This window comes from Euprymna scolopes, chromosome 32, assembly GCF_053919585.1.
Source record: "Euprymna scolopes isolate OS-2025 chromosome 32, ASM5391958v1, whole genome shotgun sequence".
Classification (NCBI taxonomy): domain Eukaryota; kingdom Metazoa; phylum Mollusca; class Cephalopoda; order Sepiida; family Sepiolidae; genus Euprymna; species Euprymna scolopes.
The window spans coordinates 9,496,532-9,512,500 of NC_136513.1; the positions used below are offsets into that span (position 1 = coordinate 9,496,532).

The window sequence follows — 15,969 nt, forward strand, 5'->3', positions numbered from 1 at the left end:
CTCGCAAATAATTCTGTGTACAGTTCTCACACTGACATCAAACTGCACTTATCATCTCTACTACGGTCCTTATCCATGAAATTCTTTATTTGGCCAATCAATTCTGGTGTTCTAACTTCCTTAGTTCTCCCATACCTCTCATCATCCCTCACAGACTACCTGCCTTTCCTGAACCTCTTGTGCCACTCAAAAACTAGTGTTTGATTCATGCAAGATGGTCTGAAGCATTCCATACATTTCTGTGGTATTTTTTCCAAGTTTAAAACAGAATTTTATTGCATATCGTTCTTCTAAAGTGTCATGTCATGCATTTTTGAAATTCACCATTCATGCTTTTAGTAAGGTGCATTCCAATTCCTGCGGTAACTATTTATTTGAACCTGAAATCATAAAAATTGGTCAGTCATCTCACAAGATGTATAGCAAAAACTTACTGAATTTTCAAGAGTCTATGATATTTTTAAATGCGTGTACAAAAAAGTCTGGAAACTTATTGAAGGCACCTCATATACTGACAAAACATAAGTAAGAAAAGTTTATAGAGAAATGGAGATGGTGACTGTCTGCTTTTCTCTCTCTTTCTCTCTCTCTCTCCTTTTCTTTCCTTCTCTCTCCTGTTAGTAACTTATTTTCTTTTATTGTTTTTAAATTCAACGATTATTTTGAGTGCTTGCTTAAACATTTCACATTTGTGCATAAGTATGCATTTCCTGCCATTTTTAGATGTTAAGTTAAAAAAATAAGAGCTTGTCTCCACACACACACACACACACACATGCGGACACGGACAATCACTCGACGAATTGTTTTCTTTTTCTTTTTGTTTCTTTATGATCTTATTTAAAAGATATATAAATTTGGATCATTTTTTTTTTTTTTTATGGAAATCGTTCCAGGCAAAGCATGAAGCCTTTTAATGTAAGGATGTAAGGAACTAACAAGTACAATAATCGCAAAGATAAGAGATGCCTATGAACTTAGCATTGCAAAGACCGAGGTTAAAAGTGGGGGAGAAAACAAGCAGCAGGAAGAGAGTTCCACATGTCTATGGTTCTTGGAAGGAAGCTACTGGAATTGGAAGCTGTATTACGATGAGATGTCAAAATGAGATGTCATTATTTTCATCGCAAATGCTCGTCTGGTCCTCCCTCACCAAACTTTCATGAAAAACACTCGTCTATCTGAAACTACTATCAATAATTTCCCTCAGTTTTTATCTGTGTCTAAACCTAAATGTAGATTCCATAAACAGAGCTTCTTTCTTAGAACTGCACGCCTGTGGAACTCTCTTCGATTTGCCTGCTTTGTAGCTGACTACAATTTGGTCATCTTCAAGTCCAACGTGAAAAAATTCTTGATGAGCTGTCCCCTTAAATAATCCAATTTACCAAATTTCCACTACTAACAATTACTACGATATTATCCCATGGACTACCGTACACTCCATTACCCCTTATCCTCGAGTTGCCTCCAGGCCTTGATAAATGATGACTCTTTTGTAAAAAAATTTTTTAAATAATAAAAAAAATAATAGCCAAGTGTTAGAGACCACTAGATCAATGAGTTAAGTGAGCTGGTACAAAGGAAACAGAGAATAGATAAGGCAATTCTGAAAAGCATATGGCATGATAGTATTTATAGAAAAGACTGAGACTAGCAACATCACGTCTGTGAGAAAAAGGTTGCAGAGAAGAAGAAAAAGTGGGATTAATCAAATTAAAGATACGTTTTTGCACTTTATGAGGAACTCTCAAATGGGGCGGAGACTCACCAGTTCAAATACGACAACAATACTCCATACATGGTCTGATAATAGATTTATAGAGATAGAGAATACTCTCAGGTATGAGAAAGTGTTTTGAGAAATAGAGAATGGAGTTTATAAGAAGCAGAAAGAGCAATGGATCTAAGACAGGGTGTCCCAATAAAATGTATACACTCTGTAAATGACCATAAACACCAACATTTATTATAAGAAAGAAAAGTTTCATGCATCAAAATACTGTGAACAAATATAGAAACCAGTTAACTATCGAAAGTGTTCAAATTATTGGCCATTGTGGTTCATGACAGCTAACAACGCTCACTAATTGAATCAAAAACGTTCTTAATCAGTTCAATTGGTATGTTGACACATCTTCTTTCAATGGTTGCTTTCAACACATTCATTGTAGCTCGTTTTCTGGTGTGAACCCTATGTTTAACATGCCCCTCCACATCGCTCCCAAAAAAGAGGAAAATCCAGGGGGGGCTCAAATTCGGTAAACATAGACAGTACTCGATACTTCCTCTTCATCCAAACTATCTGTTTCGCAGGTGACTATCAAGAACCTGAGGTATGAGAAAGTGTTTTGAGCAATAGAGAGAACCGACTTTGAGAAGCAAAAATGTTATTACATCAACATTCACAATTACAGCACATCAACAATTCTGGGCTGGGTTAAAAGAGTGAAATCAAAGAGCTTTTTTATGTTATTCTCGTTCCTTTTGAGTGGCTTTTGTTCTACCGTTCATCGCATCTGGAAACTAAATCTTTCTCAACACATAGTAACAGACGCAAGTCTGTATTCTTTTCTGGACAATTGAGTTTTCTTCAGCCTCAATGATTTTACTATGGTTAAAGGCACATCATCGTTTCTTGTTACCTTTAAAGGAGGGTGGGGTCTATTTTTGCTATGATCTTAACCGCCATTGGCTTCTTCTCATCATCCTCATGAGAATTCTACTTGATCCATTTTCTCTGAAATCCAGAGAAAGACATTTTTTGATCTGCTTTCTCCAATACTTACAATCTCTGTGATCTCATTTTAATCTTCCTCCAAAATAATGTTCCACGAATCGTTATGTGACATGGCAATCTGACAATATCATGCCATATCAACAATTGCTCTGCATTGTTCAACCTGTCTTTCTAATATTGCTTTTTTTTTTTAAATTCCATTTTCACCCCAAACAAAGCACACTTTGCATGTAGGGGTCTACTATTGGGGACAGTAGTTGCAGGAAAACTATGTAGGGAGTCAAGTAGCAAGATTCACATTACACTTGAACTTCTGCATGTCAGTACAGTTGGGAAAGCATGAACCCGGAAGAGAGTTCCAGAGTCTAGCAGTTCTGGGGAAGAAACTATTAGAATAGAATGCCTTCTTACATCTAGGGATCTCTACTGTGTAGAGATGGGACTTAGCTGCTTGTCGAGTTTGTCGGGGCTATTGAGGGAGCACAAGAGCTTGTAGTTCATTTGAGCATCCACCATTAAAATACTTGTAAAACAGGCAGAGGGATGTGACATTTTGTCGATGGGACAGTGGTTGAAGCTTGGATGACGGTCAGAACCTATCAGGTTGGCAACTCTCTTTTGAACCCTGCCCAAGAGCGAGAGACTAGTAGCAGATGCACCAGCCCAAATGTGTCAACAATACTCTATCCATGGGCGAATGGTGGCCTTGTAGAAGTTCAGGATACTTTCAGGTGTAATTTTTTTACGACTGCGCATGCGTGGTCGTGAAACATGATAGCTTCTTTATGTTAAGTATAAGTTGGTTTGAAAACACTTTTTAAGGATCATATCAAGTTGGTCTAATGGTTATTGCACTTAATTCACTGTTTAGGTTTTAGTTTCAATCTCAGCTGGAGTATTTTTTTTACTTACAAGAAGGGAATTCTTTAGAAAAAACATAACACTCGCATGCACATTCTCACTTACTCTCCGTTTTGTTTTTACATTATTTTTTTTTTAAGGAATTTTACGTTACGATTAATGCCTACAATATTTCTGTTTATAACAGATAAGAATTCTACATTAATTAAAATATAATATTTATACGTATTTGACGACCATGCAACACCAGGCAGCCTGCTAGTATTTATATAAATGTGTAAGCTTTTGTCTTTTGTTAGTTAGAATTTTGGTTTCAGGTTTTTCCATTATCAAATTTGACAAAACAATGCTGAACTGGCAAAGGCAAGTCATTGTAATACAAAACCAAAACTTATCATAAAATTGTTTTAGGAATTCCTGCTTTTGTTTATGTTAATTTTTTTTCTGTTCATCTTTCTCTTTATCACTTTTATATCTGTCAAGCTGTTGGTTGAACCAAAATATAGAGATTAATAGAAACAATTCTGAAGATTCTAAAGCAAAATAATTGATTCATTTCTGCAGTACATTAATCTCTATATATAAAAGCGAAAATATATGTGTGTGTGTGCGCATGCATTTTTGTGCATGTCCACCAAAGGCTTTTTTCGCCGGGCTTCTCGGTCGGCTCACTCCTTCTTAAAACTTTTTATATGCTATCTAAATCATAATATCTACGACTTAAGAACGAGGGTCGCGGCTATCTTTAATTTGCCCGACTTTTATGCGCTATTTTTGTCTTTGTTATGCTTTTCAGTATAAAAAAAGCGAATGAAGTGGCAAGGGAAACAGAAACTGGCTTGCAGCGCAAAACTAGGTCAAACATCACGTGACTTAACTTTCTTGCACCTGTCACTTTCACTTTATAATCGTTAACTTAAGGCACTTATCACTTCCTCTCCCCTCGTGGCTGAGATGGTTAGGTCTCAGGATTTTTTTCTATTTCGTTCCATGTTCGCATCAAGGCTTCGGGGTTCAAGCCTACCTTCCTACTAAAACTTTTTTTTTTTCTTTTACACTTCCAAACACCCGGCCAACGTTTTTTTTTTTTTTAAACAGGGTTGTTTTGATCTACCTCCGACCTCCAACACACACATCTCCGAACACCCGGGCAATGCCAGGTATCCCCCGCTACTCTGATTCTAAATAACACATTGAGTTTCTTCCCTTTTTTTAGCCATGTGCACTATTTAGAACTAGCCTGGTTGCCCGGCGTTGCCCAGGTGTTTGGAGGTGTGTGTTGAGCAAAAAAAAAAAAAGTGATAGTAGGCAGGCAGGTCCGAACCTGTACCGCAAAGGAGGAAAAGAATGTGAAAAAAAAAAAAAAAGTAACTTCTTTGCTGTTGTGTTCATCACCAAACCGGAAGTGACAAATGTTTAAATGAAGGCTAGTCAATCAGGAAGAGAGGATGACTTTCAAAAATATCGGCAATAAAAGCGACTCACTCTGTAGAAAAGTGTCAAGTTGAGGATGAAGGAATTAATGTTTTTAGCCAATTTTTTTATATTTATCATCCGAAAGGTCTAGCTTCAAAATGATACTGATTTTGTGAAAATCTTTCACCTCTGTCAAAAGTTTTAGGCAAACATACATACATATATGCATACATGCATACATACATTTAAACAGACAAGTGAGATTTATATTATAGATGGAAAAACATTTTTTGGCATTTCTGGCAATAAATTTATTTTTACTTAAACCATGATTTAGTAAAAAATTTAAAAAAAAGAAGAAACATTAAAAACAGTAAGTTACAGCAAGTTTCATCATACACATGAAATCAATCACTAACCTCTTCCTCTTAGACAGTGCCCCAAAAAGAGCCTCTAATCTAATAAGGTGCCACACTATCTACCAAGTTCCAGTATATGTCTCATCACCACAATGTGGCAATCCTGTGTTTGTGTTTTACAAGTACTTCCATGGAGTGTGTTCTGTTGAACTTGTTGCACTGGTGCTCTTGAGTGTAAAGTCATTCTTGAAATAAAAAAATGTAGTTCAAAGCAAAAAAGAATGGCAGGATAAATCTGGTTAAAGAATCTTTCACAAGCAAAGAATTAATCAAGTTGTTATCAGAAGAAATGAAATGGTCTTTCTTGTTTTGACACAGAAAAGGTAGTATTGGAGAATTCAACACGATTCAGTTGTTTTATAAAGCTGTTCTGTCGTTTGATTGGTTCGTTCTTTACCATACTTGGTTATAAATAGATTTGCACAAATTTATGGGGGATTACAAAAATATTGCAACAGATGCTCTCTTGATTTTAAATACCCCCGACCAACAAGACAATCAGCAAAATCCCACCTCTTCACTGTAGTGGTTCTCAGATGTCATGTAAACAAACATCTTGGCTGCTTAACTCCCCACTTAGAATACCCCTATAGGTATGACTCTTATTTTACAGTAACCCTTTATGCCTCAGTGTCTTGTTTTGGGGTGAATAAAAAACAACAAAATCACAAAAATGAAAATTAGGATGGAAACATATGTAGTATTGAGAATCCCAGCTTAATTGCTATATAGGTAGTTTTAGAAATAGAAGTTATATAAGTATATTTTTCATTTGCCATCAGCGAGTTAGCAGGGTCACAAAAGTTTAAGTTTGACAGGTATCAACCTAGAGAGAATGCACCAGAAATTAGGGGTGACATGGGAATTGTGGTCGTAGGCTTCCAGTTGACGACCATATGGGCTGAGAGTTGGTTTTGTGCAGCAGAGAATGCAGACGGGAAATCTCGGGTCTCCGACAACCAGGGTTCGAGATGATAGGCTTGCTTCGAAATAAAAGATTGAAGCTTCAAATCAAATTGTTGTTTATCGATGCATCTGTCAGCAGTGACCACTCCCCACGAGATGGAGACCAGCGTCCAAGAAGGCATCATCCGCTGGCCAAGGCAACCAGACATGTACGCATTATACATGGCACATACACGTCTTGAGACCTTTCAAGGCAGGAAACGGTGTAAGGATAAGAACACACACACACACACACACACACACACACACACACACACACACACATATAACAGTGAACAGCACATAAGATGCGTAAGAGCATACACACACACACCCATATAAGTAAGAACGTTGATAAGAACACACAGACATTTAAAAGTACCCTTAGTAGTAAAAGAAACAGTGAAAAAGAAAACAGAGTAAAAGTAAACGAATTAGTAAAGTAAACGATTAAATAAGTAATAAAAAGAAGGACGCAAAAGACTTCATTTAACGCATATATCGTTGCCATTTTTATAAACAAGTTATGAAAGAAGCCTGCTAAAAAAGACCAATACTTCTATTATAGGAAGGGACCCATATCGACCTGAACTTTTTTTTTTCTGACTTAAGGTTAGGCTCACAAACACCCTCTACTCCTTAAGATTAAGAATCGGTTTAATAATTTTCTTCAAATCAATCAGTCGATCAACTTTATTTTATTTTTATTATTTTTAAGATTTTCTTTTTTTTTTTTTTTTTTTTTTTTTTTTTTACACAGTGATCACCACTTATCAAGGCCCGGAAGCCACTCAGGGATAAGGGTTATTGCAAGTACATTACGTTAGTGAGGAGATTTGATGAAGTGTTTAGTTAATGGGGCGGTTCAATTAGGAATTTGTTAACATTAGACTTGAAGACATCCAAGTTGTAGTCCGGAGGGAAGCAGGTAGACGGAACAGAGTTCCACAGGCGTGCAGTTCTAAGAAAGAAGCTTTGTTCATGAAATCCGCGTTTTGATTTAGGCACAGATATAGAGTGGGGGAAATTTTTCACAGTGGATTCAGCTAGACGGGTGTTTTTTGTGAAAGATTGGCGAGGGGGGACCAGGGATTGGAGTTCAGACGAGCACCTGCCATGAAAATAACGATAAAACAAGGATAGGCTCGCAATGTCTCTTCTGTGGGAGAGGGTTTGCAGGGTAGAAAAAAGGGCATCCCCCACTAAGCCACGAAGTCTATTTTGTACTCTGTCAAGGCATGATAGGCTGTTTTTGGCAGCTCCTGCCCACATATGGCAACAGTATTCCATCCTTGGACGTACTTGGCTTTTATATAGATAGAGAATTGCATCAGTAGTGAGATATCTTCTGGAGCGGTAGAAGGATCCCACCATCTTTCCAGCGACCTTGGCAACAGACTTGATGTACGTGTTCCATTTCAGATCAGGAGTAAAGGTCAAACCCAGAAGCTTGTCAAAACACGGGGCCTCACCCAGACGAGAGCCATCCATCACAATTGATGCCAGCTGGGGATCAGAGCGTTGATGATGTCAGGATAGGAGTTTGGTTTTGGATGCATTAAAGGTAACTAGCCACATCTTCCCCCACTGAACCACGCGCTCGAGATCAGAGGAGAGAGAATCAGAGAGAACTTCGTCCTTTACAGCCTTTGATGTGTTGCCGTAGATGGTCGTGTCATCAGCATAGATGTCAACAAATGATTTAAGTATGTGTTTAGGGAGGTCATTGATGTAGATCAGGAAGAGAGTTGGGCCCAGGATTGACCCCTGAGGGACTCCAGCATTTATATTGCAGGCCTCCGATTTTTGTCCATCTACCACTACTCTTATGAGCCTATTGGAGAGAAATGACTTAATGATTGAGAAAACATTTCCAGTTATACCGTAGCTGGAAATCTTGTGAAGTAGACCCTTATGCCATACTTTGTCGAAGGCCTTTGATATGTCAAGAGCAATTGCCCTAGAAAGGAAGCCTTTGTCAAGAGATTCACTAATCCTGTGGGATATAACCGTCAGCACATCTGCGGTAGATCTTGCAGAGCGGAAACCATATTGTGTGTCACTATGAAGGTTATTCCTGCTGAGGTGGTTGACTATTTCTCTATTTAATATTGATTCCAGCAACTTACTCATAACACAGAGAAGACTTATTGGTCTGTACTGAGAGGGAGATGACTTATCACCTGAATTCTTAAATACAGGGCAAACTGATGAGGTCTTCCAGGGGGTCGGAAAGCACTTCTCCTTAAGGCAGCGCTTAAATAGTTTCGTAAGTATGGGAGCAAGTTCTGGTTGAAGCTTTTTTAACACTATAATTGGGATGCCATCAGGGCCAGTTGCTTTACTGGAATCTAGGTTTTTTATTAGCTTGGCGACCTCATGCACGGATATTTGTATGTTCTGTGTTATAGGAGGAAATATGGGGAGTTGATGGCCTTCGTCGCATAGGGTAGAATTAGCTGCAAAGTTCTTTGCAAATAGTTTGGCCTTGTCTGACGCTGACGAGATGACCTCTGGTCCATTGATAATGGTTGGGATAGAACGCACACTTCTGTTCAGGATCCTATTTGTTATTTGCCAAAACTGGTGGGAACCAAGCCGCTGATCAGTCACCTTGGATTTAACAGACTGGGCATATAGCTCACTTGCATTTTTTATTACTCTTTTACAGTGGTTGCTGGCAGTCCTGAAAGCTTTTACTTTATTTTATATTATGTTATTGTGTTTTTTAGGAATTTTCTTTTACTTTATTTATTTATTTTATTTTTGAAGGATTAAAAATATTTTTCACCCTAATCTAACCCTAAATAAAATGCTGTATTTCTGTTTGAATTTGTTGTGATTTTGGGTAATTTATTTAATGCCATTGTTAGTGTCATTTCTAAATCTCTTTGTTTTTCCTGAGAAAACTGACAGACAGCATGAATTATTTTTAAGGATATTTTACTTTCTAACAGATATATCTAGTCAGGAAAACTGCAATTTAAGAAAATTGTTAGCATAAATACAAGTGCAAAACTCACATAGAGGTGTGAAAAGTCGCAATATTTACAAATAACCAAAGCAGATATAATGTAATGGGAACGATGTCCCGGGCCTGCGTCGTCTATGGTGGACCCCTCCAGCATGACCAGACTCGTACTGGTCCCTGGAAAACATACCTCCGCTGCTCAAGGCACGTTAAACGTGCATGACCCCAAGTCCGTGTGGCAACATTGTCCTCTTCGGCCGTCACTCTGGTTTTGTGTCTGTGTCTTCGTCGTCTGGCGTCAGGGCATACCTGAAATAAACTGCATCTTCACTTATGCCGGCAATCGAAAAACAAAGAAAAAACTCTGAGGTCATTTTCGTTTAAACCAAATAAAATAATTATTTGCAATCATTCTACATTTGTTTAAAGTCATGTTTTCGTTATCCGCGCTTCGTGATGCAGGTTGTATACGTGAGATTTCAGGTTAATTCCCTAGCTAAGAACAAGAACTTTTTAAGTTAGTCCTTACTGAGATTTCTGCCCCTGCCTCTCACCCCAGGCGGGGCGAGAGCCGATGTGTACGCTTCGCTCGCTGACCAAAGACTGCCAAAACCCTTCTAACTCTTTTTCGAGTAGGCGATCGTTGTTTATATCAAAAGCATCTTCCTTCCTTTTCTCCATTATCTTCTATTCCCCCCTCTTTCTTCTCTTGTGAATTTCTTTTTCTATCCCTCTGTTATCTTATTCTTTTCTCTTTCTCTATTGTTTTGTGAACATATCTGTCAAACTAGCTTGGTGGTCTCTGAGTTAACACACCGCGGGTCCCCGACTCTGAGCAGACATTTTGGAGCCCAATTCTCGAGACTGTCCGAATCAATTAAAAACTCATTCTCACCAGATCCAACTAGAAGAATAATCTCCTTTTTTTCCGCCATTAAAACAGATATCATGTCTGCCAAACAACCGCCTGTCTTAATCTTTGACACAGTATCAGCACGCCCCCCCCCCCCCGGCCATAAGCATTCTTATCTTCACCTAGCTGAACGGGACACCCGGCATCGTCCGGTGTCCCGTCACATAATGAGGCAAATTTACATATTTAAATATGACAGTGACACAAGACACATGTTAGATAGGAAAGCTATACAATACAATGTTTAAAAAACAACTTTAATTAAAATTTTTTTCGCAATATACATCCTAGTTATAATTAAGATATAGTTTGACTACCTTATTTTTGTTTAAGCCATTTTTTTTTGGTTGTTGCTGTTGATATGTGTGATGTTAAAACAGAATATTGGATGAAAGATTCCATATATCAACAGTATCTGAAACATGTCTGTAAATTTGCAGCCAAAAATGATTGCATGATTAAAAGGTTTTATACTAAATAAATATACACACTATTTATTATTGAGCACTTTTAGATAAACACAGTAAGGATTTAGTAAATTATATCCTGTAAATATACAAGTGTATTTTTAAGTTTGCAAAAAATATTAACAGATAGTTTTTTTTTGTTTTTTTGTTGTTTTTTTTTTACAGTAAAAGCCACTCTATAGCTTAATATTTAGAAATTTTCAAAGAATCAGATTCTGTAATTCTATCAGAATCAGGAATTTAAAACATAATCATCGGAATCAAGGGGAAAATACTATTTGATACTTAGCCACAAATCGTTGTAAGTTCAACACGATACACCCAAAGAAGGCTGGTGGTTACATCAGCTGAAACGTTGTGTGAATAATACTCAAGATAAGAAGAGTAGTCTGAAATAATCCAAATAATAGTTTGATCTCAACAAATTTAAAAAACACAAATTTTGTTAGGATCTTTAGATTTGAAAAACTGATAAACCCCTTATGTCAGTTTACAGAGTGAAAAATAGTTTTCTGCTTGCCGTCTTCTACTCGTTTTCATTGTATCTCAGCATGTTAAGAATAAAACTGAAATATTAATTTAAAAACAAAACTGTTTCTCCATTTCAGGTTATGTTGGTCAAGGGATGCTAAGCGCATCTGTGTCTGGATCCATTTTCACTTCACCACCGCCAGCCAGTATCTTTGCCGCCATCAAAGCAATTAGTAAACCACATTCCGCAGGTATGTCTTTCAATGACAAAAAATATTTGTCTTCCTGCAACTTTTAAATGATTTATTTTATAATTGGTATCCAAAGCTAAAATTGTATTTTCATTAGATTTAAAAATTTTAATGTGGCCACATAGATCATTGAATGGATATTATAATATTTAGTTCATTGCAACTTATAACAAAGGTCCATACAAAATTTCAGCCAGATCAGCCCAGTAAGTTTTCAGAAAAAATGAGTCAGTGTAGCATTGTATTGAATACTAATCCCTGTTACTCCCTAACTGTGCATCAAACAGATATCATATTACTTAGTTTGTTGCAACTTATCATAACAAAGATCCATACAAAATTTCAGTCAAATTGATCCAATAGTTTCTGAGAAAAAAATGGAACAGACAGACTAAAGGAAATATAATATAGATTAACAGAATGGTGTTTCTCAACTCAATGAGTCATCTATATATCTATGAAAGTTAACATGTCTGTGTGTGTGTCTGTGTACATTTCCCTATGCAATAACTCTGTCAATTTTAAGTCTACAGACTCGAAATTTGATATACAGGGTACTGAGGTTTGGGAAAATATTTGTTATCCATTTTCAGCCAGACATTTGGCTGTTAAGGGGTCAAAGTTCAACGATTTGACCTTTGATGACTCTACCAAACTCCTCTGCCAATTTTGGGTCTAAACACCTGAAATTTTAGATATAGGTTCCTTGGACATGGATTTAACTTAATAATGTGATTTTAGCCCCAAACAATAAATGTTAAGAGGTCAAAGTTAAAAAAATTCACCGCTTTTTTTTCTTTTTTGCTCAACATACACTTCCGAACACTTGAGCAATGCCGGGCTGAAATGCTAGTATATCTATAAAAGTGAAAATGTGTGTGTGTGTGTGTGTGTGTGTGTGTGTGTGTGTGTGTGTGTGTGTGTGTGTGTACATTTCCCTACCAAATAACTCTGTCAATTTTCGGCCTAAAATCGGAGATAAGGAGTATTAAGATTTGGGAAAATCTTTTTAATCCATTTTCAGCCAGAAATTTGGTTGTAAAGGGGTCAAAGTTTAACGATTTGACCTTTGAGAACTCTACCAAACTCCTCCGCCAATTTTGGGTTTAAACACTTGAAATTTTAGATATAGGTTACTTGGACATGGATCTAACTTTGTAATTTAATTTAAGCCCAAAACAATAAATGTTAAGGGGTCATAGTTTGGGTCAAAGTCTAAAAAAATTTGACCTCTCAGCCAATTTTTGGTCTAAACATTTGAAATTTTACATAAAGTGTATTCAGACATAGGACAAGCTTTTTAATCATTTTTTGCTGAAAATTTGGTTCGAAGAGGTCAAAGTTCAAAAGATTTTACCTTTGCAATCTCTAGCAAACTATTCATCCAATTTTGGGTTTAAACATTTGAAATTTTACATAAAGGGTATTCAGACATGCATCAAGCTTTTTAATCAGTTTTTAGGCAAAAATTTGGCTGGCAAGAGGTCAAAGTTTACAGAGTTGACCTTTGCAGAATCTACCAAACTAATCCCCCAATTTTGGGTCTAAACACTTGAAATTTTAGATGTAGGTTACTTGGACATAGGTCAAACATTTTGATTTAATTTGAGCTCAAAACAATAAATGTTAAGGGGGTCAAAATTGGGGTCAAAATTTTAAAAAATTTGACGTCTGCAGTCTCTACCAACTTTTCTCTATGGCAGTTAAGGGAGCCTATTATATAGAAAGGCATTACCGCACATGTTCACACTTTTTTTATATATACATTTGCACATAAAGTTATGAACAGTACAAAGAGCCTGAGCAAAGCCGGGCAGAACTGCTAGCACATCTATGAAAGTGAAATTGTCTGTGTGTGTACATTTCACTACCAAATTACTCTGTCAATTTTCAGTCTACAGACTCGAGATTTGACATAAGGGGTATTGATATTTGGGAAAATCTTTTTAATTGGTTTTCGGCCAGAAATTTGGCTGTCAAAGTTCAATGATTTGACCGTTGAAAACTCTACCAAATTCCTCTGCCAATTTTGTGTTTATACACTCGAAATTTTAGATATAGGTTACTTGAACAGGTTACTTTGTAATTTAATTTGAGCCCAAAACAATAAATGTTAAGGGGTCAAAATTGGGGTCTAAGTTAAAAAAAATTTGACCTCTCAGCCAATTTCTGGTCTAAACATTTGAAATGTTACATAAAGTGTATTCAGACATAGGGCAAGCTTTTTAATCGGTTTTTGGCCAAAAATTGGCTGCCAAGGGATTAAAGTTCAAAAGATTTGACCTTTGCGGTCTCTAGTAAACTATTCAGCTAATTTTGGGTCTAAACATTTGAAATTTTACATAAAGGATATTCAAGCATACAGCAAGCTTTTTAACCAGTTTTTTAGGCGAAACTTCGGCTGCCAAGAGGTCCAAGTTGAAAGAGTTGATCTTTGCAGACTTCCAAACTCCTCCGCCAATTTTGGGTCTAAACACTAGAAATTTTAAATGTAGGTTACCTGGACATGAGTAAACATTGTTAATATATATATATATATATATATATATATATATATATATATATATATATATATATATATATATATACATATAAAGTTAGGAACAGTACATAGGGTCCGAGCAAAGCTGCTCGTTTGAAAGAAAAATGATTTTCTGAAATGAAAAAATCAACTACCTGATTGTTTTCTAAAAAATTTGGTAACCGTTTTGTTTTTCAACATAACATGTAAATATACCGAAAACTTTAATTTCTAAGTAGCATATTTACCAGAGATTGTTATGTGAAGAATTACCCGCCTCACACATATATATGCATAAGTATTCAAGTTATTATTCTTGTTTTCCTTCTAAAGAAAAACAATCTTCTTTATGTGTGTAATTCTTAAAGAATGAGAGATTCAAATTTGTTTTCAACCGCTTTTATAATGACTTCTTTCAGGTGGTTGCCTTATTTTAGTGCCCAACTACACGGGGGATAAACTCAATTTTGGTCTGGCATTTGAAGAAGTGAAAAGAAAACAACCAAATCTAGAAATTGAAATGTTGGTTGTTGGTGAAGATTGTGCAGCCTTGCCATCTGTCCAATCTGCAGGACGGAGAGGCCTTTGCGGACAAGTGCTTGTCAACAAGGTGGGGAAAAAATACATTTTCCCCAGCATGCAACTCTCATACCCTTCCCCCTGTTTTTGTTTGTTTATTTTCCTTCCTGCATCTGCTTCTGGTTTTGATTATTTTATCAAAATTACATCCCTTTTTCAATTGAACTTTTAAACTCTAATTCAATCTTCTGTGTATTCTTCTTCTTCTTCTTCTTCTTCTTCTTCTCCTTCTCCTTCTTCTTCTATCTATCTATCCTATATATAATTCTTCTATCTATCTATTCTATCTTCTTCTATATAATAAGTAATGTCTTTATCCTCTCCACATAAAGACATGATAGGAAAATAACCAAAACTTCCATGTGATAATCTGTTCCACAATCCAATTAGACTAACCACTCATGTGTGTGTTTCCAGAGATTATGAAATCATTTCTTAATTCTTTCAATAATTCCTATATTTTTTTCTGGATTATCTGACCCCCCCCTTCCCTCCAAAAAAACTTTGATGCTCCAAAGCCATACTTTTCTGGTTGCTATTTTACATTAACATTGTGGAGTCTGTGTTCACATCAGACAATCATATAAGCAGCAAATAATTCAACTGCCACGTCTGGGAAGAGGCTGCTCAGGGCATCTCTTTCCTGCCTTGATAGCGTACAAAACTGGTAGGGAGAGTGTCCTCTTCTCCTCTCTGATACCTCTTTCTCAAAGAGACATAGCGAGACATTATTTTCATGACAGATGCTGAGCTTCAATCTATGGTCCCTCTTGTAGAACATTCTTAGCAAACACTCATCTTACTACAACCATTGCTGGCAATTTTTCTTTACTTTCTATCTGTACCTAATACTAAATGTAAGTTCCATGAGCAAAGCTTCTTTTCTAGAGCTGCCTATCTGTAGAACACAATACTATGAGGTTGCTTCCCAGCTTACTATAACATGGTCAATTTCAAGTCCAACATAAACAAATTCTTGTTGAGCTGTCCTCATAAATAATCAATTTCTACCCAATTTTCACCAATGTTGTTTATCACGCTGATTCATTCATTAATCCTTATCCTCAAATGGCTTCTGGGCCTTGATAAGTGGTGATTTTTCCCTGTAAAAAAAAGTTTAACATTGGGCATGGAATTTCCTGGGCTAATCTACTTTCCTGGGCAACAGTAGAACACAGGTCAGCTAATCTTGTATATATTTATTTAGATTATTTGGGCAACAAATCTATCTTATATTATTTTTCATTGGAATTCATTATTGAGATGAATATTATTTATTAATTTTTATTTATTGTGGACTATTATCAGAGGCTTACTTGGACAAAACGTGGTGAGACGACAACAACTATGGAAGGCAGTAATTGCAGTGGATGCAGTCAGGAGATTCAGAGTTCCTATCCCGTCGCGGTTACCAC

At 36.5% G+C, this 15,969-nt stretch overlaps 1 protein-coding gene across 3 annotated transcripts in view; it reads left to right on the forward strand.

The window, feature by feature from the left end:
* LOC145256218 (triokinase/FMN cyclase-like) overlaps positions 1–15,969 on the forward strand; it is an 84,854-nt gene that overhangs the window by 17,835 nt on the left and 51,050 nt on the right. For 2 of the 3 annotated variants that reach the window (XR_013863943.1, XM_080114836.1), the window contains exons 2-3: positions 11,341–11,454; positions 14,395–14,585. Coding sequence is in view for 2 of the 3 variants with exons in the window: in XM_080114836.1 (XP_079970962.1) it covers positions 11,341–11,454; positions 14,395–14,585 (305 nt within the window). In the remaining variant the exon portion in view is untranslated. The remainder of the gene's footprint in view (positions 1–11,340; positions 11,455–14,394; positions 14,586–15,969) is intronic. The other variant, XM_080114835.1, reaches the window with a different exon arrangement.